The following is a 23,064-nucleotide window of genomic DNA, read 5'->3' on the forward strand; positions in this document are numbered from 1 at the left end:
GCGGGGAGGCGCATTAAATTCACGGCACTCCAAAACAGTGTTCATCGAATTCAAATGAGGCCTCAAGCACATTTCAGTCATATTTCAAGGGTGCACTTGAACTTCCATTGTAGTCAGCGCTCCGAGAGCCGTGCATCTCCTCGCCGGGTCGCCGCGGTTCAGCTCGAAAGCATGAGTGATGAGGGAAGGGGTCAAATGCAAAGAAGCGGGCCGCGCCATTTCGAATCAAAGTTTGAAGCGCAATTGGAACACGGAGATGAGAGCGCGCCGCTGAATTGAAATCCGCCGGCCATCTTTTCGGAGCTGAACTTTGCCTCGAATTTAAATGGGAGGTTGGCGTTGTCGTCGTGCCATTAACACGGGATAAAAGAGATTATTAGCGCCGATCACGGCGACGTCTCACTCGCGTGGAAAAGGACAATTTTACTACAGCTCCCCTGTCCTTTTTTTTTTATTATTTAAAAAGTAATAATATCTGCAAAAGAATGACTTGCACTCCAGCACCTTAAGTCCATTTTTCTCCTTGCCTTCCTACTTAGCTCATTTTCCCTCACCTATTTTTACTCGAGGATTAATTTTACCGAACAAGGAGGTACAAGAATGGACTTTCCACATAGCTACTTAACTATTCTATTAAAATTCCCATTCAGTCTCCCCCATGTAATGTCCAAGGATGAATAATCGCCCCATGTAAATCACCATTTCTTATTCATATCATAAAAGGAAAAGAAAAAAAAAAACCTCAGTTAAAACTTTTCCACCTGCTTCTTTCTTTCTTTTTTTTTTTATTGCCGAGGATATTCTGCCGACATCAGGGGGTTCGGGTGTAAAAGGTTATCTTTTTACATTTTTTTCTGCAGAGACATGAGGTGGAACAAAGGTACCATCCTGAAGGCCTCGGTGGAGTACATAAGGTGGCTGCAGAAGGAGCAGCAGCACGCCCGGGAGCTGGAGAGCCGTCAGAAGAAGCTGGAGCAAGCGAACAGGAGGCTCCTGCTGAGGATCCAGGTAATAGAATTCATCAGGATTATTGAGTTTATTCTCCGAGTTGTACTATTACAGAATTGGGTTAAAAAAATAAATAAATGAATGGATAAATTTCCACTTCAATATAAAATCATACCCTTATGTCCACATGATTAATTCATTCCTTTATCATCGTGCCATGGATCAGTTTAGTTAACGGAGCACACTCACCTTCATCCTCCCGAGGCACTTCCCCCTAATTTCCACCTTCAAAGCTTTACGACCCCACAACGTAAACTTGTGGACCCCCTACCGCTGTTTACAAAAGGTCCTTCCACCCCATGATCTAATCTCTTAGAGGTCAGGGCTAATTACCTGATGAATAAAGACAATGACCTCAGCTCTTCCTGGTGGAGCAAAGCAGGTCAGAAGTAAACGAAGGGCGCTAATAGAAGGTGCACTCGGTGACGCATGAACGCCGGTGCATTTTTAAGCACACACGCAGCGGTTTATCGGACTTTACTTCGGCGGTGGGAAGATCGAAAAAAATCTGTCATCACCTGTTAAGAGATGACACAGCCATCCAGGAAACAATGACCGCGGCTGATGATAAAAGGAGGGCTTTGGGATGACAGGGACTGGTGATAAGCGCGTGTGGGAGCAGATTGTGTGACAACACAAAAAACTTCCCAGCGTATTCTCTGTATGCGGAGGAGTTGTGAGAAGGGAGGTGTGGTGGGGATTGTCTCAGCCTCACTCCCTGCTAAACCAATCACACACATGTGTTTATAGCTGAGGAATTCTTTTGAGGTGAACAAATTCTGGTTTCGTGTAGACGTGCGATGTGCCTGGTCAGCGAACAGAAAACTCATGGTTTGTTTCCCTTTGTTTTCCAGGAGTTAGAGATTCAGGCACGAGCGCACGGACTCCCGAACATGGCTGCGGCCTTGGGGACAGTTGAACTATCATCCCATCTTCTCAAACAGCAGCAACAACAACAACAGCAGCAGCAGCAGCAGCAGCAGCAGCATTCACCTCCCCAGGCCCAGCAACTGCAGCAGCCCCCCCTCTACCAGGAGGACCCCAACGGCGACTACCTCCAGAGGATCGTCGCGACCGGGGTGCCGTCCATCGCCACAATCAGCGGGCCGCAGGATCACATCGCGGGCGCCGACGCCGGCACCACATTCTCCGACCCGCTGTCCCATTTCACAGACTTCTTCACCGCCACGCTCAAAGAGGAGCACCAGCTGGACGAGATCCTGATGGACGACCCGCTGTCGCCGTTCGGCACCGACCCGCTCCTGTCGGCGGGCTCGCCGGGCGCCGCGTCCAAGGACAGCAGCCGCAGGAGCAGCTTCAGCTCCGCGGAGGGCGACGACCTATAAGGGTCGGCCTCCTCACTGACACTCTCTCGTTGTCGCTCGACGCCGACGAGGCCGCGACCCCCCCCCCCCCCGGCGGTAAAGGGCAAAACAGGAGCCTTTAAAAGACTGACGGCTCAAGGGTTTCAAGTAATTTAAATGACAGCTGACACGCCTGACAGCACCAACCTGTGCGTGAAGTGTGTAGCTCTTGTTGATCGGGGGAGTGCTGCAGCTCGACTGTCCCAAAAAAGCTCTGCAAAGCTCAGCTCTGCCTCCCAATCACAGCAGAAACAGACTCGTAATAAAAAGGGACATTTATCAGTAAATAATGTAAATAACTTCTTTTTTTTTGGTAAACACTGGTGGCTATACACTGTATAATATGAAAAATAACTACTAAAAACTTGCTAAAAGTATCCTTTTTTTTATATAAAAATGCAAATACTACTACTACTACACAAACGGTTCTTAACCAGTTGCAGACATTTGCGTTGTGTAACGTGCCTTACGTAACCGATGTACTCACCTCAATGCCTAACATGTCCTCAGCCCTTTGTCTGTGTCTTTTATATGTTTTTGTTGAATAAGCATGTTTGTATTTATATATGTTTAAATCCATGTATTCATAAAACAGATATATATTATTAGCTAACATGTTTTTTATTCTTAGTAGGGGTGGGGAAAAACTATAATAAACCCCTTTTTTTGATATTATCCTTGTCGTCGTCTTGCAGAAAATTCTCAAGCACTGCATTAATACACACTCACAGAATATTGTTAAAAACTTAGCAATCAACGCACAACAATTGTGCTCCTGAATGCCACACGTGCCTTATTTCACCGCAGTCTCTAATTAAAAAGTTTGTTCAGTTGTTAGGTGAGAATCAGGGAACACGCACGCCACTCATTTCTCACTTCTCTACAAAAAAAACAACACTTCTAATTAACCCTGCAAAAAACTCAACATAACACGAAACATGAAAAAACAAACTAAAAAACAAAGAGGTTTTTAAATTGGCGCTCATACACAACGACAAACTGCTCCACTCTAGTCCAGTAGGTGGCGGTAATTCAGAAGACAGCACAACAGCAGACAAAGCTGGAATTTACTCCTCGACTCTAAGTTGGGTCATTGAGTCAACACTGGAAAATGGGCAGAAATAGAAAAGAGGATTCCAACACCTCAAAATCCTTAAAGTACACACAACAGACTCACATCACCAGGCACAAAAGGCTGTGCAGAAATCCCCAACGAAAAAGTTCCTGCACTTCTGAAACGTACTAACCCTCTCAGGAAGGACCTTTTGGGGGTCGGAATAATTCCCCCAAAACTTCCTCTCGACTCTTGCTCCCTTTGATCCAAACTCACTGAGAGGTTCCCGGTTCCTGATGAAAGTTCCCGCAACAGAACCGCGAAAACAAGGAGCGCGCCGAAGTCTGAAAAGTTCCACGGTGGAAGGTGAAGGGCTGGCTTACAATGCGTCTGATTGGTAATGAGTGTCAGAAAAGGAAGAGAGAGAAAGGAAATTGGATAATAAAGACAAGTAGAGGAGGAGTAATAATTCTGATGAGCCCACTGTGAGCTGATGAGCGCTCGAGGACCAGTAATGGCGAGGGGATAAAGAGTTGCCATGAGAGTGCTTAGCTGAGTGCTAAGAAAGTTTCCTTTGAGGTAAGCAAGGCGAGAACACGCTTCCTTTTATGCTGCGGGAACGGGATCGTAAACATTTCAAATTGTTAAAAAAGTTATCTGAAGAAAGTTTGTTTGTGACGTAGCCGAAAGAAAAAAAAAAAAGAAATCTTAGTTTTATCGTTCTTCATCGTGTAGTTTTCTAATCTTCAGCTTATGCATTAATAATACAACTAACAGAGCAGTCTAAAACAACATGCCAATACTTCCCAAATGAATTCCTCATCAAAGCTCCTCTGAATTAATGTTTTACAGTGTTATTAGTGTGTGTTTCCCTGCAGTGAAATCGAAGCATTCCTCACTTGCATCTCTTGAGCTGCAAATAAGGATGAACTAGTCAATCATTATGGAGCACAGACACTCCAACTACAAAGTGGTGAGTGATGTTTGTGGGTAATTGGCCAAAGCAGTTATGGAAGGTAAATATAGATTTTCATTATGGTAAAAAAAAGAAAAAAAAAAGAGAGAGACGAGCATCTAAGTCAGCATGAATTAATTTTCAAAAGGCTCAATTTCTATTTAGATTTTCAATCACTTTTTCATCTTTTTTGTGTTACTAAACCAGAGGAAATACACAAATCCAATTACTCTTACAAAAGAATTGATGAAAGCTGAAGTCTGGCTTAGTGAAGGTATTGACAAAATAAAAAAAAATAATAATTTGAAGAAAAACGCCCGTACATATTCACGTAGCTCTACAGGAGAGTTAAACTTCCCAACTCGTTCTTTTTTTCCCTCCATATCAAAAGACATTGAGAAGTTCAAGCCCAGTTATGCACTGGCTTCAAAAGGAAATGTGGTTGGATGAGGCAACCGTGACATCAGAACAGGCGACTTTTTATTTGGAATATCACAGTTAATCAACCCGAGGTTTTGGAGACTCGCAGGAACTGATGTGTCCACGCCGGACCGAGAGGATGTGTGTGTACGTACGTCGAGAGGAGACCATAAATTAGGACGTGTAAAGCAAATTTGTTGGTGCGGAAACCACATCAGATCTGTTTCTCACTTCCTTTGCTCCTTATTTAATCTCCTCCGCAGGAAACAGATGGAATTCTAGCTTGTTACAGTATCTGCACAAAAAAAAAACTCTACACCTAGTAGAATAATCTTTTTTCTCCTTTTTTTTTGTATTACTACTGCATGCACAAGAACATGGTCTCCCTCACTGAATTACCTCATTCTCAGGAAACAAAAAGGTTGCTGCTGCTGTGTCATTTTTCCATCAGCAGGTGGCAGCAGTGGGCCGCGTTTCATCACCACACTTTGCCACAATGAAAAAGAAACCCGAAGCAGGATTGTGGTACAACAGAGAACATTTGTGGCGGATTATTTAAGAAAGCCAATAAAGCAAACCGCTTTTAAGTCTATAACAATGGTTCGTAAACAGCGCTTTCGCATATGGAACTGCGCCTCGGCAGTATATGCTAAAGTCCGCGGTACTCCCTATACTTCCCAGTATAAACTGACAAATCTAAAGAAGGCAAGTGATGTCGTGAACCTCACAGCGAAGTCGTTCTGTCACCAAAACAACGTTGTCAGACCTCCTGCCACCCACCAACACTGACACCGCCACTGAGCAGGAGAAGCTGTCACCTGTGCAGATGCCACAGCTGCCAGCGTGCTACAATGCACTCACCTGTCGAGCCTGCCATTGGCAACTCTTAATCACCTCCCGCTGAGGTGACTCACTTTGGAGCGCGGCACAAAAAAAAAAAAACACGCGCGCGCGCGCACACTGGGCGCCACGCACGCGCCCGAGCGCACAAACAAGCCCAATCAAATGCGCTTGTGTGCAAACACCGATGCGCGAGCACAAACACACGCGCACGGACCCCAGCGCCCAAACTACACGAGCGCATGCACAGGTGTGTGCCTCGCCGCGCTTCGTTGGCACACGTACGAAGGAAGGGAAGGGGGGGAGAAAAAAAAATAACCACCTAAAAGCCCTCATCAGGATCTGGACTGTGACAAGACTTGTGCACAAATTAGGTGAAATTTGAGTGGGAATAACAATATGACAGCCGGCAGTGAGGCACCAAACATCAAGTGTCATATCTATTTTCAGCCATGACTCAGAGCAGTGTGACAAACAACACCATGCTGCTTCTCAATCAGTCAGTACCCGCCGCCGTCTACTGGAAATATGGCAAACTAGGCCCTGGATGAGTTTTCCCTTCAGGAAAAATAAGAAACGATCTGAGGCAAAGGTCAAAGCGAAAGGTGAAATTCTGAAAAACTTGAGCCAAAGCACGAGCATCGCATTTAATGTTTGGGGACTTATTCCGTCAATACTGTCTCCGCAGCCGTCGTCCCACGATACTCCGGGGCCTCCGCCTCAATGCCGCTTTTTATTAAGGACCACACCCTGACCAGCGCTCGACAAACTCCCACGTCACTAGACGGAGCGAGGCCCCATGTACATTAACAACGGAACGCGAGCGAGATGAAAAAAGGGCCTTCTCGAGATGCTATAAAATTAATGCGATTTCCAGAGTTTTTATGAATCGAGCCAGATGCCAAATACATAACTTCAAACAAATTGACTTCCAATTATTGGTGCCGCACACCACTTCCAGATGTGCAACAGATGGAGCTGGGGGCGACCGAAGGTGTCTCAGTCCGCGCTTTGTGTTATTCCGCAGTAAAAACGGCAGTACAGTTGTATGTGTTTTAAATCACAGTGGGCTGTGGGCTGGAGGTGAAGGGAAGGACATGGGGATAGCGGAGGAAAAAGGAAAGCACATCATTAGGAAAATGTAAATCTGCACGGCACAGACAGTGGAGAGCCATGTGTAGCGTTAATACAGCTTGATATTATGTAAAGGCGGACGAGATGCCGGGTGCTGAAAGCCGGAGACGTATCAAGGAGGTGGGGAGGGATTCGCAAATGTAAATGTTAATGTGATCTCTGCTGTATCTTCCAGTGCCGGGATTAAATGGTAAAAAGGAACAATTATGGGGCTTGCTTTTCTGTGCATATGTTAATAGCTTACAATATCCTTGCATACATAAAGAACATTAGATATGATTAGAATGTGTCCACAGTTTGGCTGGAAGGTTTCGCAGCAGCCGTGAGAGGCGCTGCATTCGCTCCGATTTTTAACAAAGTATTTTCTTGGAAATTTTAAAGCGATTTGATCAAAGCCGCGCGAAAGTAAAACAAACGCGATTCGGAGAGGGGGAAAGTAGCTGAGCACAGACTTCTTTTCACTGCAGAGGAAACTAATAGAATATCCAATAGCGGCGCCGTGTCCTGGGAGGGTCATGGCTCTGATCCCATTATTACCGCAGACTCCGGCCCTAAGGGAGCCAAAATGGCTGTGTGTTTTTCCCAGAGCCCGTAGCGGAGCGGCCTACCGGGGCCCTATCTACTCCACTAGCAGTCCGTCCGAGCACCACAGGTCCTCCCCCTCTGATCCTCGGGGCCAAAGGGCCTCTCCTCGCTTCCCCTCTGTTTTCACGTATCTTAGGTTTTTCTATTCAAATACAGCGGAGAGCGGGGACCATTTTGCTTGGCCATCGCACCTCTGTGCTGCCTTTAATTCCCCCGCTCTGCCGGAGTTGTATGCTAATCCAGCGAGCGACTCTTCCCCCCTCGCCATCACTCCCCACCCTTTTCCAGGTCTCCGCGAACGCACACACGTTCAAACACACACACACTTTAACCTTGTGTAATCTGGGTGACCTTGGACTGAGTGGGAAGCCGCCGGAGTGAAGTCCCTGATTGATTTGTAATTCAAAAGAGGAGCGGCGGCCGCTGCGGTGCCACCGCAACCTGCAGACAGGAAGCTCCCCTCTGCCACCCCTTCAAAATAAAACTAAACGCGTTGAGCGACTGGGTGGGGTTTTCCCGGTGTTGTGCGAGACAGGTCGCCGGAGTAAATGTCAGATTTAGGCACGAGGGGCGGAGGGAGTTTGGGGGGTGCTGGGGGAGAGCATCAAGATGATCATCATTAGCAGGGGGAGATAATTGGCACCGCATTTTGGGCGCTCTGATGGGCAACTCGTCTGCATTATTCATTCGCGTTCCCCTTCTCACTCTCCTTCCCAGTCTCTCTCTCAACCCGGGGCAGACGCTGGTCCTTAGGAGCTGGACTCATCTATTATAGATGGGTAATTGTTTATTAAATGCAGGCCTGACCCTATTATGCCTATTACCCATGTGCTGCACACCAGTATGGCTGGCAAGTGTCTGCATTTTTCCATATTCTAGAAGATCTGAGGATCCCCTGTCGAGGACGCGAGGCCTCTTTGGCATGAGTAAGTGTCAGCGCGGCTGAGGATGTAGAAAAAAAAAAGAAAAAAAAAGTGGGGGAAAAAAAAAAAGAGAAGGAAGAGAGGAGAAGAGGATGATGAAAAATAAAGCCAATGCCTGTGTGGCTGCCACTGGCCAGAGAAGTATGTCTCTCTTTTTCCTCCAAGGCTTGTTGGAAGGAGGCAAAGACAAAGGGTGAGCTAAAGAGATGCTTTGCCTCTCATTACACTGACTCCTAATCTACCTCTGCCCTATCCTGGGCAATCCCCGCTGCAGGCGTTTGGAGGCTAAAGCTTCAAACCAGGCAGTTTGTCCAAAGCGGATTCATTACCTTAGATAGGACTAGCAATGAGCCCGCTAAAATGTCACGTTTAAAACTCACACAGCTGCCAGAGCCAGGCCGAACTGACACTAGAGGTCAGTAGTGTAACAGAGTTGAGACGCCACCTTTTTTTTTTTTTTCACGGGGCAAAACACGGCGAGCTTCAAGCAGACAGAGACATTACAGAAGATAGGAGAGACTGGAAAAATAATTCAGGTAATGGAAATGAATTGAAATGAAATGATTAAGTTCAGTTAATTACTCGGTAGCTTAGGCAAATCAGCTTAACTTCTATCAAAATCATTATTTCAGCCAGAACGGCAGATTCACCGAGAAGATATTTAGCCAACATGCACTTAAACCAGTCTATGTAAAGTAGGATCAGGCTAATGGATCAGATCTAATACATGTGGCACTCGGTATGGTAACAAAAATAAATGTGCGATTAGAATTTATAACGGCGGGAGGGGGGGGGGACACACTGGATCAATTTAAATCTACAGATGGTTCTGAGGCGCGGAGGTGGTGGTGGTGACATGTTTCTTTGTCACTCCACTAGTATTTATATCACCCCGGTATCACTTGGCGAACGACAGTCCTGCTAAATACCGACTTCCTTCTCGGGGAAAGCAGATAAAACAGTTCCCACTCGTCCCGCGAACCGAGTCAAAATACTCACTGAGATGTCTCCACAACACAACAGCGAGGAGGGAAGGGGGAAAGCGCGCGGATGTGCCGCTGTGCTTGCGGTACGATGAAGCGATCTGCATGATGGCATGTCACTGCTTACTGGCTGGGTTGAGAGTGATTAACATGGGGTGTTAATTAGTGGGTCGTCAGGAGTGGGTGTGCGGCTAACGACACGGCTCCGAGCAGCTCGGTCGCACACAAACACGGGGGCCTTCTTCCACAATTAAAACGAATTTGACAATTAGTGCCGAGTAAAATAATTTACGTTACATCTCTTCCATCTTTAATAAAAAAAAAGCAGCAAAAAAAATTAAATGAAAGCTTTAACACGTAATCGGAAAATTACATGTGTCAAAATGATCAAAAAATGATGTTGTTTTTATTAATGTAAGAGGAATATTTGATGTAATCCAAATTAAGTCTACTGAGTTGCTCTCTGCTGAATAAAGGTGGAGGTGATAGAAGGTTTTTAGCCTCCATTATTCATAATAAATCTGTTTATTGCTAATAAAATTAATATGGCAACAGTGCTGTCATTTTAAATGCTTGGAAAAAAATAAATATATTTTTTTAATTGAGTGAACCACAAAAAAAAAAAAAAAAAATCAGTAATGATATTCAGAAAGAACGTAAGAAAAAATCAAGTGCAAACACATTATTTACAGCCTTTTCTCATTTAACTGCACCCGTCCGGCAGGAATTCCGGCAGCAGATTCGCCGTAGTGCTGTGGAGTTGATTAGAAGAGTGAGAGGAGAGTGACGGAGGGAGCGAGCGAGGAAAGAGGAGGGAGCGAGCGAAGCCGCCCCTTCTTCCCAAAGCTTATTTATTCCTCCGGCATCCAGCCCGCCGATTAGGCGGCTGCAGACACTTCTGATGCCTCCCCACAATGAAGGAGCGGCTGCGATTTCAATGGGCTTTATCTGTTGTGCTGCGTTCGGTAAATAATGCTCGCAGCTGTCAGCGGCCTCAGCCACGTAGCTAATGCTACGTCGGGATTAGCCGCGTTGAATTGGAGTCTTGTCACCGAGCAGGGGCGGCTGTGCCAAACAGTTTACAGGACCCTCCGCCCCGAGTGGAACAAATAGAATGTAATTAAGGAGAGCTGAGAGCACGGAGGAGGTGTAGTTAGACGTGCGTGCACACCAACATGCGCGCACACACATAAACACTCCCGCGTTTAGTCCTGCCAATGCAAATGCTTCTTTGTTATTTGCCTTTTAATACCCAGGGAGAGTAAAATACCTTTTTTTTTTTTTTCTCCATATTATGGAATTTGTCATGTTCAGTTGGAGCTGTCATAGCTAGAACAGTGTGCGCTAATGTGTGTAATCTGCTTTGCAACACATCAATTATGATGGATATTGCTCCGCCGCCATGCTTCCAGGGTTTTTATACAAGCCTGCAGGGGAATCCGTCTTTTCTTGTTAGGCAACCTGTTTAGTAAATAATGATCCACTTTGAGCCCGGCTCATGTCGTATAATGTGATGCGTGCGCTTCTGTGTACATGCGTGTGTGTGTGCGGCGGTGTTGGTTTGGCGTGCAAGGATCAAGCCTGGTAGATCAAAAAACACTTAGGTGGAGGTTGGAACTCAATCGCGCCCACGCTGTGTGAAAAACCGCGGCGCAGAAAAGCCGAGATGCTTCTGAACGTGTTAGAAGCCCATATGTAAAAACTATAAATATTATCGATGACTTGTGTAAGTATTTCCAGAAGTGTCTGAGCTAACAAGGAGGCAGGAAGGGAAATATTTAGACTGTACACTGTACACTAATCAGATTTTACAAATCTCTATTTTGTAATGCCTGTTTTGCTATCTTTATCTCCCTCTGTATCTAACTTTCTACCATCTTTTGATCTCATTCTCTTTCTTTGTGGCTTCAGTTGTGATTTCTAGGTCTCTGTTTTGCACCGACTTTCTCCTTCTCGAGCATCGTGAACTCCCCTTTCTCGCCTTATAAATTATGTTCCTCACACACTCCCTCCAACGCTGTCTCCAGGACAGGGCAGAACAGAACACGGAGAGAGTGGCACAGATTTAATCTTGCGCTTGCTCTGAAACCACCCGGTGAAGAAAAGTTTTTTTTTTTTTCTTTCCCAAAAACCACAAATTTGAAGTAGGCCCTTCCACTTCAAACAATTCCTAACTTTTGCTTGGCTTTGAATCATTCACCTCCCGGTTTGCTCTCCCTCATAGTAAAAGCGCAGTAACGTTTAGTTAACTTACCCAGAGCAACCTCTGCTGACCCAAACCGTCGGAGTAACAGCGGTTCTTTTGCCGAGGTGCATTTTGACGAAACACACGGGTTTCTTTGGATTTTCATTGAAAGGACGGGGCTGTCTGAGTGCCGGGCCCACCCTGAGAGCTGGCTCCGCTCAGCTGGTGTTTTGCCAAGATGCTCGGGAAAGGCTTCGGCTCCGGGGTCCGTCGGGAGCTGCAGCGGATCACGTTGAGATCCCTGTCAGATCCCCACTACACTACACTTCATTCAGTGGGCGAGTCAGTCTGTCGGCAGAGCGGGGAGGCAGGTAGCAGACGGGGAGAGAGGCCCTTCACTCCTAGATGAACACATTCTTTAGTGTCAGCATAAAATAGCTGCTCTGGGACCCACTCACTGGCTTTTTATAGTTCTTTATTGTTGTTCTGAAAGTGCGGGGTGGTGTGTACACCTCTGTCACAGTGAAAAACCGCCGAGATTTGGTGGCTTAATCGAAGATTGGGACACGTACCACTGGATATTCTATTTACTCGGTGCAAGCAGCTCCCCGATGTCCCATAAAGCCCCTTGCCTCTGAACTAAGCTGGTCAGGGTTTCAGGGTTAAAGCTCCCCAGCGAGGGGGAGACTGAGTACCTGCCTTGAGTGTGCGTGTCAGCTTGTTTATGTGTGTCTGTCTGTGCGAACACACAGTCGCGTCCCCCCCCGCCTCTCTCCAGTGTAATGGCTTTATTTATGAAGTGGCACCGGCGGTAACAGGCAGGTGATAAAGGAGAAGTGCGACGCCGCGGTCTGAAGCCGCGCCGTCCTCGCGCCTTTTAAAAGATTGATACGGTTTGACGTCGGGCGCTTGCGACGAGGGCGGCGAGCAGGAGGGACGGGATAGGTGAAAGGAGGTAAAGCTCCTTCTGAAGGAATCGCCTCATGAGGATTTGTCAGTAGGACAGTGGCTGATATAAAAAACACAGAATAGGGTTGGATTCAAACGCTGGAAACTATACTCTAGAATTAAAGGAAAGAAATGGATAAATAACTAAAATTAAATTTGTTCTGCTCATTTTATATGCTTCGGCCAAAAAAAAAACAACAAAAAAAACACACGATATCTTTAGTTTCTTTATAAGAATGAGCCAAAAAGTGTAAGTATGTTGCACCAATTGCACTAACGCACCGTGAACAACTGCAGCTGATTTCCTCCCTTTTAGAGTGAGACTGAATTTCCACCAAAGCACGCCATGAAAAGGCAATCTGTATAAGAACGTAAACCCAACCACGATTCCCCGCAGTAACAAAAGCGTGCTTCTCGTAAAGGTCTCTTCTTTAATATGCGAGTAATTATCTTGTATACCGCGAGCAAATTGTTGTTTTTACACAGATTTTTCTCTTGCATAAATCCACAAACTGTGCTCTTCTCCAGAACAAAATATTTTCAAGAAACCCCACATGAATCCGGGCTACTTTCGCGCACACAAACGCACCAAGGTGTGCCTCTGAAAACAGAAAATGAGGACATTTCCTCAGTATTCCCCAAGGCAGCGGCCTTACTGGCCAATGAGAACAGCAGGTTTTCCCAGAGATGCCGAAACCTGTTGGAACACACAGAACTCATTCAAACTCTTCTGCCGGTCCTCTTCCCTCCTTTTTCCAAAGCCGCCTGCCGCACTTAAACTTTTGCGCGCGTGACTGCAAGCGTTAACTTCTGCTTCGACGCACCTGTGCGCCGGGAAAACCCGTCATTAAAGTGAACACACGGCCCGCCGTTAAATGCAGCGTGTTTTTCTTTCTCGCCGCGCCGCTGCCAGTGAACTGCTGAGCGAACTCGACGGTCCTCAGGGGTGCCGTTCCTGACTTGTTTACCCGAATAACTAATGTGATTTACAGTTTCTTTCAGACCCAAAGACACTAAATTGATGGCGTCTGACTGCGACCGCCGGCGCGTGACAGCAAAAACAGCGACGCATTCACACGCACAATGAAAGGGCAGGTTTAATGTAAACCAAATGCCTACGCGTGCGCTCGGGCCGCGCACGAAAAACCCTCCTTGAAAAGTCGACTCGCGGGGCCAGGCTGCTGTCATCACAGTCACCTGGTGTGTATATCAGAAAAGACAGACGCAGACAAGAGAAGATGAGGTGAAGACACTTTCTCTCTGTTCATGACTGTTCAAGACTAAATATAGCATCTGGCTTTTGAAGCCCCCGTTAGATCCCATATTTCAGTCTGACCCCAGTCTGAAGACAACTCACTGTTTCTCGTCTTGTTTTTCCACCGACTGAAATGTGCCTAATTTTAAAAAGTTAAGACAACAGAGCGCTGGACGTTCAGATGTGCCATCTCAGTAAACAGCTCGTTTGTTAGCCGAGTTGTTAAACCGGCTGTCACTCCGGGGTCCCGTCTTATTTTGCCAGGTGGACAAGGGGGGGGAGGGGGCCCTTTTTCCTCCCGCTCCCGGCTGGCTGTTTTGATCCGAAGCAGCTGGTACGCCGCGATACCCGTTTAGTCTGAGAAATCAGCTTGTGCAAACAAACACCTCGCCTGCTCCGAAGCTCGGCGCAGGCCAACGCATCTGCCAGCCATTATAACCTCATATCGCAAAATAAGCCAGGTCCTGTTTCCAGTCCAGCAAATAAACAAAACAGATCTCGAGCATCATTATTCATTATTAAAGACGATACGGCTGAAGTTTACAAAGTCCACCTGTAGTCTGCGTGCCGGAATTCCCATGGGAGACGAGAAGTGCGGCTCACAGGTGTGGAGGGTTAAGCAAGCCGCAACTAACAAGAAGTTAGGAGGCACGTCTCTTTAGGTATCCCATTACCTCACATGGTACTCATTCGTTTTATTCAACTTAACATGAAACACAGAATTGAAATTTAGCTTAATGGCGAGCGTAGCCTGTGAAAACTTAAGGAAAACTTGTACTTTTCCTGACATATACAAGTTACAAACATGCAGCTGATAGCTGTGTGTTGTCAGTCATTCCAATGCAAAACTGCCAGGCTGATGGAAAAAAAAAAAAAAAAAGTGCTCTGTTAAGCAACTCTGGAGCGTCGCCACGGTTGAAGTCAACTCGTAGGCCTACTGAGCACTTCTCCCCCGAGAACGAAATTGCTACAAAGCAAGGAAGCGCTTTCGTGTTGACGGAGGGAAGCTGAAAAGCCACCATCAATGGTTCGTTACGAGAAGCTGAAGCTCGCAGAGACCTCGCTGCACTGGCGGGGAGAGGCGGGAAGAAAGGGAGCAAGAAAGCGGGAGTAAGGGGCAGATTGGAAGGTAGGGAAGGGAGGAAAAGAGCGGGAGAGGGAGGCTACGGGAGAGACGGAACGGGGGGGAAGACGAGTGTGCGCGCAAATTAATGTGGATGTGTTTGAAGGGGTGAGAGGGAGGGTGGGTAATTTTGGCTTGTTTTCCTTGGCGCACCTGCCCGGAGAAGCAGCCATGAACAGGAAGGTCTAAAAGTTAATTACATCAGCTGTCCGAGCCAAAATAAATGTCAGCCCCTGACGGACGCCGCAACACCTCCTCGACTCGTGCTTGCCTCTCAGCAGACACTACCACCTGCTTTAAGTTAGATATCCTAGAGTCAGTAAAAAATTTGTGTTGCTTGTGCTTAGAAGTTAATGTAGAACGCCCAGGTGAAAGCTCTTCTGCCTTATTATATGCATTTGGCTAAACTGTAAGTTTTTGCTCTGTCCACGTCTGCCACTCACTCTGCCACGTTCCCTTCCCCTTTAGCCTTCTTCACTAAATAAGCTTTGCTCCTGAGCACTACTCCTGGTCTACTTTGATTCTTAATTTCATACAGCACCTAAGGGTGCCCTTCTTTGGCCACTGCTTTCGCCAATCTTGCACCCCCTGGCGTCCGTTTCCCTGGCCCGCACCATCGAGCCTCATTCCAATCCGAGCCCGAAGCGCCCGCGCCATTCAACCTGGCAGCGATGTGGACTTTAAAGCGCATTATCTCCCGGTACACTCTGATGATCCCCGTCGCATTAACATAACCTAGCACCTCTGGTCAGCTTTTAGAAGTCACTACAGAGAGACAGAATGCTTTGACACTCGGGGGAATATAATGTACTCCACTAAGGGGTCATAACACGGAGAGATACTTGAATGACCCGATGTCAGTGTCATTGTAAGTTGTAAAAGGTGCCTCACTGCATCTCAAACTACCTGTTTGGGCCTCCAACTCATGAACTCTAATGTTTTTATCAAATGTAACACGATATAATCTTTTCTCTTTAGACTTAAAAATGATTAATCTTGGGTTTAGCTCCTATTGCTAGCCTGTTTAACACACAAACACAACTTAAATTTTTTACATCACTTCATGCCTAATTAGCTTGTTGGTTGCTAGTTGGTAGATGACTGCTAGCCTGACCAGATGAACTGGGCTTCTAATGTGTTTTGTCGAAGATCTTGCCACAAGGTATTGTAACATCTCATTCTTTGTAATAATGAATATTAGCGTTTGTGCTAATTGATGCTAATAACAAGATAAAGCTTGTAACTAAGTCCTTTGTATGCTAGTGAGGGTCGATGCCTATCTTATTTTACTTTTAATAAACCTTTGACATCCTGTAGGAAGATGGGGGAAGAAGATGCACCTCACATTTCCCCGTCAGTCCCAGCATCTTCTCCCCTCCTGTCTTCTCGTCTCCTCTCTAGCCCCTTCTCCTCCTCCTCCTCCTCCTCCTCTTTCCACTCATAGCGGGAGCGGTGCGTGGGAGTTGCTCAGGAGACATCATCATGAGCCACTTCACTCGAGTGCTGCCTTCAATCAGCCCTTGAATTAATATTAATCATTTCTCCATCCCCCACACAACAAGGCCCCTCGCCTCGGCGCCACTGATAAATAGCGATTCGGAAAGGAGCGGGAAGAATTTACAGTCGCACGCTGACGTATGTCAGTGACCACGCCTTGGTAACGGGGGAAAGCGTCACCTCTCTCTCGCCAAGTCTTTCTGTCTCAGTGGTTTTATGGTTCAAACTGCCGTTCAAGACTTAATTGTCCCTAATCGCGGCTGAAGGTCACGGCTACTCAGCAATACATCTCCGCTCCTCCGGCCTGTCCTTCTCATATCTCGACTCCCCTCAGCAGCAGCGACCACATTACCTTCACAGAAGAAGAAACTTGAACTCTCCATTAGAAAATCTTCAAAAGAAATTGAAAAAAAAAAAAAGTGAAAATGTAATTAGGACCTTCGTTCTTTGACTTTTATCCATAAGACCATAAGAGGAAAAAAAAAAAGTTAACAGCTATTAGATTGGGAACATTGCTATTACCGACATGCTGCTTCCCAGAAAGAAAGGGGGGGGGGGGGGGGGGGGTGGACGAATGAGAGATGGGATGAAAATATGAGGCCTAAAATCAGAAGTGATCATCCGGAGGAATGTTTGTGTTCGTGTGTGTGTGTGTGTGTGTGTGTGTGTGTGTGTGTGTGTGTGTGTGTGTGTGTGTGTGTGTGTGTTGGAGATACAGCGAGAGTGCAGAAGATGGCTGAAGGTCAGGGAGACATTGAGGCAATCACACTAATGAAAACAAACGAGGGATAGAGTATGAAGGAAAGAGCGGAAGGGAAGCGAGAAGAGATAGACTAAAAAAAGGAGAAAAATTGCAGTGTGTGTGTGTGTGTGTGTGTGTGTGTGTGTGTGTGTGTGTGTGTGTGTGAGGAGAGACAGCCTGCCTTGCCTCAGACTAATCAAACACAACACAGTGCTATAAAAGGCTGAGAATGCACAGATACATAAGCAAACTCTCAGAGCCTGCCATGTACTGTTCTTTTATTTACATGCCCTCCCAACCTTTGGTGCGTCTCGGAGACACACACACACACATACTGTACATAAACACACACACACACACACACACACGTGGCAGTGGCAATATGTGAAGGTTATTCCTGCGGAGGGATGACAGTGTTTATTCAGGGCTAGCAGGCAGACTCTGTGACATTCAGCTTGGAGAAAATGATTAATGCTACAATATACATAGGCACGAGGAGCAGGAGACGGTGTTGCACTGTTCCTTCACGGAGAGACGAGGCCTTTGGAGCCACACATACATCTGGTTGTCCTTTCTTAGCTCGCGTGTGCTATATTTCCGCGTAAAAAAACGAGCTGGGGTGATTATGAATCTGATATCTGATGTCAGTTTGCACATCAAAGCCCCCCCGTCTCCAATTCACTCAAACATGTTTTAATATAAAGAGAGACAAGGGAAGTAGCAAAAGTTTGAAAGAGAGGTCAGGCGGGAACAGGGGGGAGGGGGAGGTACATGAGACGTAAGTGAATAAAACCTCCATTTCTTGACCGAATGTAAAGGAAGTGGGTGTTAATTAACATCACTGCTGATACAGATCAAAACGAGACAGAAGCAGAAACATGTGAGGACATGCGAGACGCTCATCCTCGCTGTTGTCTCAAATCGGCACACGATCCGGTTATAACGGCGCGCCTAACCCGCTCGGTATTCCGCCCATCAGTACGGGAGCGTGTGAGGTTCCCACCAAAAAACACGAGGCGGAGATCATTGAGACATTAGAAGCGATCGATAAGCAGAGGAACATGTAAACCTTCCCAGAGGAGAGGCACTGCCTCAGGCAGAGAGGAGAGCGAGGAGCGTGGGGTGGAAGCAGTGCAAAACATTTCCTTTAAACAAGCGGGAAACCATCTACTATGTGAGGTAGTGCAGGAATTCAGTCCAAGCAGTTGGGGAATTTGTAACTATTTATTATTTCATTTGAGGAGTTATATATCATTTGATCAAAAATTGGAATGAAGCTAAATAAAACACCCGCTGCCAGTATTAAGCATGAACACTCATGTGAGCATAGTTGTTTATTGGTACATAGCAGTCAAACAGTGTGAGAGCACGAGGGTGGGTTCTTATTAAACGAGCCAGAGAGGGGGAATTCATCGAGCAGTTAGATACATTTCACCCCATGCCAGTTAAGATTTAATCATTTTGGTCCCTGGAATAATTTGGCATATTACAAAACTGTGACTGAATTATTGTCTAAGAAAGCTTGATTCAATTAGAGTGAAGTGGGAAAATCCAGCCAGCGCAAAAAAAAAAAAAAAAATGAGACTAATTAGGAGCATCAATCGAACATTAAAGAGTCACTCTCCAATCCAGAAAAGTTGAGAATGAAAGTTATTTTTAATTGGAAACAATGACATTTCCCTCGCAGTGATCACTTGCTGTAGGGAAACCAAATGTTAGGGCTCTAAATGAATCACTTAGGATGGTGATAAATTCTTATTTCAACAAACCAACCAGTCAGTTACACAGCCACAAATCGTTCATCCGACCAGCCAATAACCCGGGCAGCCAAACGCACTGACTCAGCAGCTGTCAAGACGGCATCCTGGCTTAGCCGGCGCTGCTCCGCGCTGGCCTATTCCACTTCAGAGGAAGCCCTCTAGTTTATTTTTTCGTTGAAAGGGGATTTGGCCGCTATCAAGTGGTAGCAGCCCAGTATCAAACACGCGTCTGGGCTTGTAAACAGGCAGCTGGCAGCCCTCCAAGCTCCCCACAGCGTGCGGCGAGGCCGGGCTGAGCGGAGCGGAGCTGTGACACTGATCCCACCCCTATCACTCCCCGGCAGCCCCCACTAATAGACCCTTCAAACACTCTTACCTCTATCTATATTTTATTTGAGACGCGCCAAGTCTGTTGTGCGCACACGTGTTTACGCGTCTGCGTCTGCGTGCCGCGACTCTCGATGTGTGCATCTCGCGAGCGCGCCGTTTTCCTGCGCATCTCTCCGGATGAAGCATCTTCTTTATTGCTTGTTGTTGACATGGATCCCTTTAGCCCTTAACAGGAGTCAGCGGGAGGGTTAAGCTGCTAACCACCCACTCGGAGGCACGGGCGCGCACGCACTCACACACCGCACCGCTTTCTCCAGTCTAAAAGCATTATTCAGCAGGTCAACAGCCACTCTTGCCGCTCGCGAGCGTGTGTGTGCCTGTGTGTACAGTACGTGCGTGTCGGCTGGATGTGTGCGCTCGTGTTCAGCGCTTCAGGCTAAAGGCACTCAGAGTGAAATTATGTTCTCAGACTGGCTCCGTGTTGCCCTCTTTATCCTGACAGGCGAGGAAACAGGCACAAATAAATAAGCAGAGAGCTCTCTCCCCAGACGTGACCGCCATGGCATACTAGCACTCCAGAAGGCGGCGTGAAGAAAACAGAATTGCGTTTTATTGTCGGGGTGGCAGGGGACTGCGACTTGATAAGCGCGGCGCATTTGTTGTGCCACTTAAAGGGAAGCTGTTTCCGTGGGAAAAGATGTTAAGGGGGGGGGGGGTGTGAGGACACAACGAGCGTGAAGAAATTTGTTACTGGAGCTTTTTATAGATCAGGTTTTTTTAATGCCATTTAGCGATTACATATATTAGGACTGGATACGGGGTTTCGCTGATTTAAGTTCTACATTTGTTTTATGATGTTTTATAAAACGTTAAAAATAAAAGGTAAATATAAGGCGCCACAGGGGCCACTCTCACAGAGGTGTTTCCAGCTCATTAGTCCACTGCTCAAAGTCGGGCGGAGTTATATTAGGTCATCAAACACAACGGACCAGTGAGAACAATAAATATGCAATTTCTCTGCTCTAATTGGCGCAGCAAAGAATAAACATTGCTGTTGGAGAGTCGGATGTTATTATCGACCTATGTGGTATTCACAGCGACCAGACTCCATTGAAAAATATGATAATTTTACTGCAAAACAATGCCATCGTTAGTTATTCCGCTTGTTTGTATCATTCTGTGACTTTGGTGTGCGTTCATGTGAATGTGTTAAAAAATAAAGCTGGGAGTTTGAAGGTGAAGACGCGAATGGTGTAACACCTTTTCGTTTCCCATTGGGAAAGGTCATCATAAAACATAAAATTCATTTATACCTTCAGAGCAAGGATGTTAAACTCATTTTACTTCAGCACAGTAACCATACAGTACAATTTGCTAGCAGCGTCATAACAAATAATAACAGTGATTCCGGCGAATTGCTGCCACCTGTTGGTTAGTTCTCAACGCGTTACATCCGCCACTCTAACTAGTGCAGCCTCTAGTGGACACATAAGGAATAGCAGTTACGTTTAGTTAAAAACTGCAATTAACTCTTTCGTTCATTTATTCACACTTTGCAAGTTCATAGTGCGGATCAGATTGGACCCTCTGGTGGGCCTGTGTTGGCCCCCGGGCCGCATGTTTGACGCCGCTGCTTTTAGAGGATAAGCGGTTAGAGATAATGAATGAATTCTAACTCCATTCACAGCGGTTCTTGACTTGGCCTCCATGTCGGTACGATTGCCCCCTCCTCCTTTCTGTCAAAAGTCAAACCTCCGTCTTTAGCTGAACTCATCAATGCTTTAACTGACACTAAAGCCGGTGTACTGGCTGACCTCAGTGGTTCAGTGCAGTTCATACAAACAAGGTCTTGTCGGAGAGCACGCAGAGGCAGAGGCCACGTTATGCAGTTTCATAATGAGCCGCCATTTTGTTTTCGCATCTCTAGCCAGAGGGATTCTAATCGATTGTGTGCGTCTGCGTGTTGACAGCGGTTTTATTTAAATGTCCACAGCCATAGACAAAAAAAAAAAAAAAAAAAAGGAAAAGGAAAAAGTGAGTGTTCAAATGGTGGTTGATGATAATGAAAAGAAAACCCCTCCCCAGCTGCCCTATAAAAGACTTGCAGAGAGACATCTTTGAAGGTTCTCCTTCAAAGCCCCGGCTTGCCTCCGCGGCCGCATCGGGGGATTTCTGTTATTAATTGAAGTTAATTTTCTGGGATATCAGTTTGCTGGGCACGTGGGAAAGATTGATAGCCCCCACGCGTCTCCCGAGTGTTGGGATGTGGAGGGGGACGGGCGAGAGGACAGAAAAATGACACTGTTCCCTCGCCATCCCCGAACCCCAGCTTTCACTTTTATCATGCCCAAATCAAATTACAAACATTGGAGGCCAACCTTGGCTGGAGGAGATTTCCATAAGATTAATTAGGCCGGCTAGCCAAAGACAGAGTGGGCAGGGAAAATATAAAATAATAAATATAGGAAGGTGGTGGGGGGGCTGGCGATGTGCGTGGTGGGGGTTGGGGATGAAATGTGTGTGTCTGCGCTGAATGTGTGAGAGGATGGGCAAGTCAATTGGACAATGGGTAATTAGTGCAAGCAGCAGAATCTCAAAGGCACGAGGAGGACAGCCGAGCGGGGGCTCTCTGTTGGCCCCGTGATGTGGAGGGCCGTACGGTGGGGCCCACATTTAATTAGCGCCACTTTGATACCCACAGGAGTGCCAGGGGCCCCGGGGCAACCTAAACAGTGACTGACAACCCCACACCTCCGGACGCTCCCTGTTCTCCAATTATAGATGCACCAAGCTGAGAGGGCCCGGTGTAAACCCTCGCGCAGAGGAACCGACGTGCGCACGCACGCACACACGCAGGCGGCTACACACCTTTGTAGCGCGTGTGCACAAAATGCCCAAACAAGGCGGCCAACCAGGCAAGCTGGCTCCAGCCTCTTCCTATTTGTGTGCTACAAATTGGCATTTGGATTAAATGGAGCTTGAGATGCCCTGAAGGCGGGAAGAGAAGACAATCTCTCACCTGGCCTGATCTGCTACCAGAGCAGACATTTAAAATGAGGATTAATTTTGAGGGGGGTGGTGGTGGTGGTGGTGGTGCGGATGGGGGTGCTGGTTGGAAGCAGCTATGGAGAAGGAGAGGAAGAAGACGCGAGAGAAAAATCCTCCGCCTCTGTTTTCTGAGACGCATTAACGGGTGAAAAATAAAACAGATAGACGCACAAAGCGCCGCCGTGCCAGTGTACAATCTGCAATATTAATGTGTGGGAGCGAGTCTGAATAAGTGACTGGAAAAGCTGGAGCTTCTGCAGTGTTGCGCTAGTCTATTTTTAATGCGGAGGGATGTGTCTGACACCACAACATTTTGCAATGCCCGTGTTACGCGAACAAACAACTCCTGGCGCCATGAATTATACAGCCGCAGTGTTTTCATCCAGCCCAAAACACATATTTAGTAAACAAACTGCTTACTCTTTGGCTAACAAGATGTTTGTGTAAATAATAGATATTCAAATCTGTTCTCCCGACACAGAGGGAGGAAGTCGGGGTGTAATTTGTTGTATTATTTAGCACGTTCTCTCTTCATCTCGCTCCGTGTCTCTCTTGTTGCCAATTCGCGGCACCTCGCCGACAAACACATAAATGAAATCATCAACACGGCGCCACGGTTGTTGTTCTTTCTCAATATGCTCTGTGAAAAACACTTGCTTTTTCCCCGGTAACGAGTCCGGCGTGTCATGAATGAATCACCAGACTTTTTAAAAATTAATCGACGTGACACACATCCCTCACAAAGGAGAGGAAATGTGCAGATTCTTCACAGTGACAAGGCAGCGCCGGCTGCTTCGATTTTTAATCAAAAGAAATCAACAGGATAAATATTGCATGTAAAAGATGGCAGCACTGGCAATATGGCATCTAATCACATGTCTTTGCTTGTGCTGTCAAAGATAATTCCTCT

The 23,064-nt window shown here is 46.6% G+C and overlaps 2 protein-coding genes across 9 annotated transcripts in view; one reads left to right on the forward strand and one right to left on the reverse strand.

Annotated features, from left to right (window-relative positions):
• The window catches only part of tfec (transcription factor EC), a 39,268-nt gene extending 36,221 nt beyond the window's left edge, over positions 1–3,047 (forward strand). For all 7 annotated transcript variants that reach the window (XM_047575087.1, XM_047575085.1, XM_047575091.1 and 4 more), the window contains 2 exons: positions 861–1,008; positions 1,863–3,047. In XM_047575087.1, the coding sequence (XP_047431043.1) occupies positions 861–1,008; positions 1,863–2,354 (640 nt within the window). In that variant the 3' untranslated portion in view covers positions 2,355–3,047. The remainder of the gene's footprint in view (positions 1–860; positions 1,009–1,862) is intronic.
• mdfic (MyoD family inhibitor domain containing) overlaps positions 1–23,064 on the reverse strand; it is a 238,441-nt gene that overhangs the window by 45,203 nt on the left and 170,174 nt on the right. The window lies entirely within an intron of this gene.

The sequence above is a fragment of the Mugil cephalus genome, chromosome 22, assembly GCF_022458985.1.
Source record: "Mugil cephalus isolate CIBA_MC_2020 chromosome 22, CIBA_Mcephalus_1.1, whole genome shotgun sequence".
NCBI classification, from domain to species: Eukaryota; Metazoa; Chordata; class Actinopteri; order Mugiliformes; family Mugilidae; genus Mugil; species Mugil cephalus.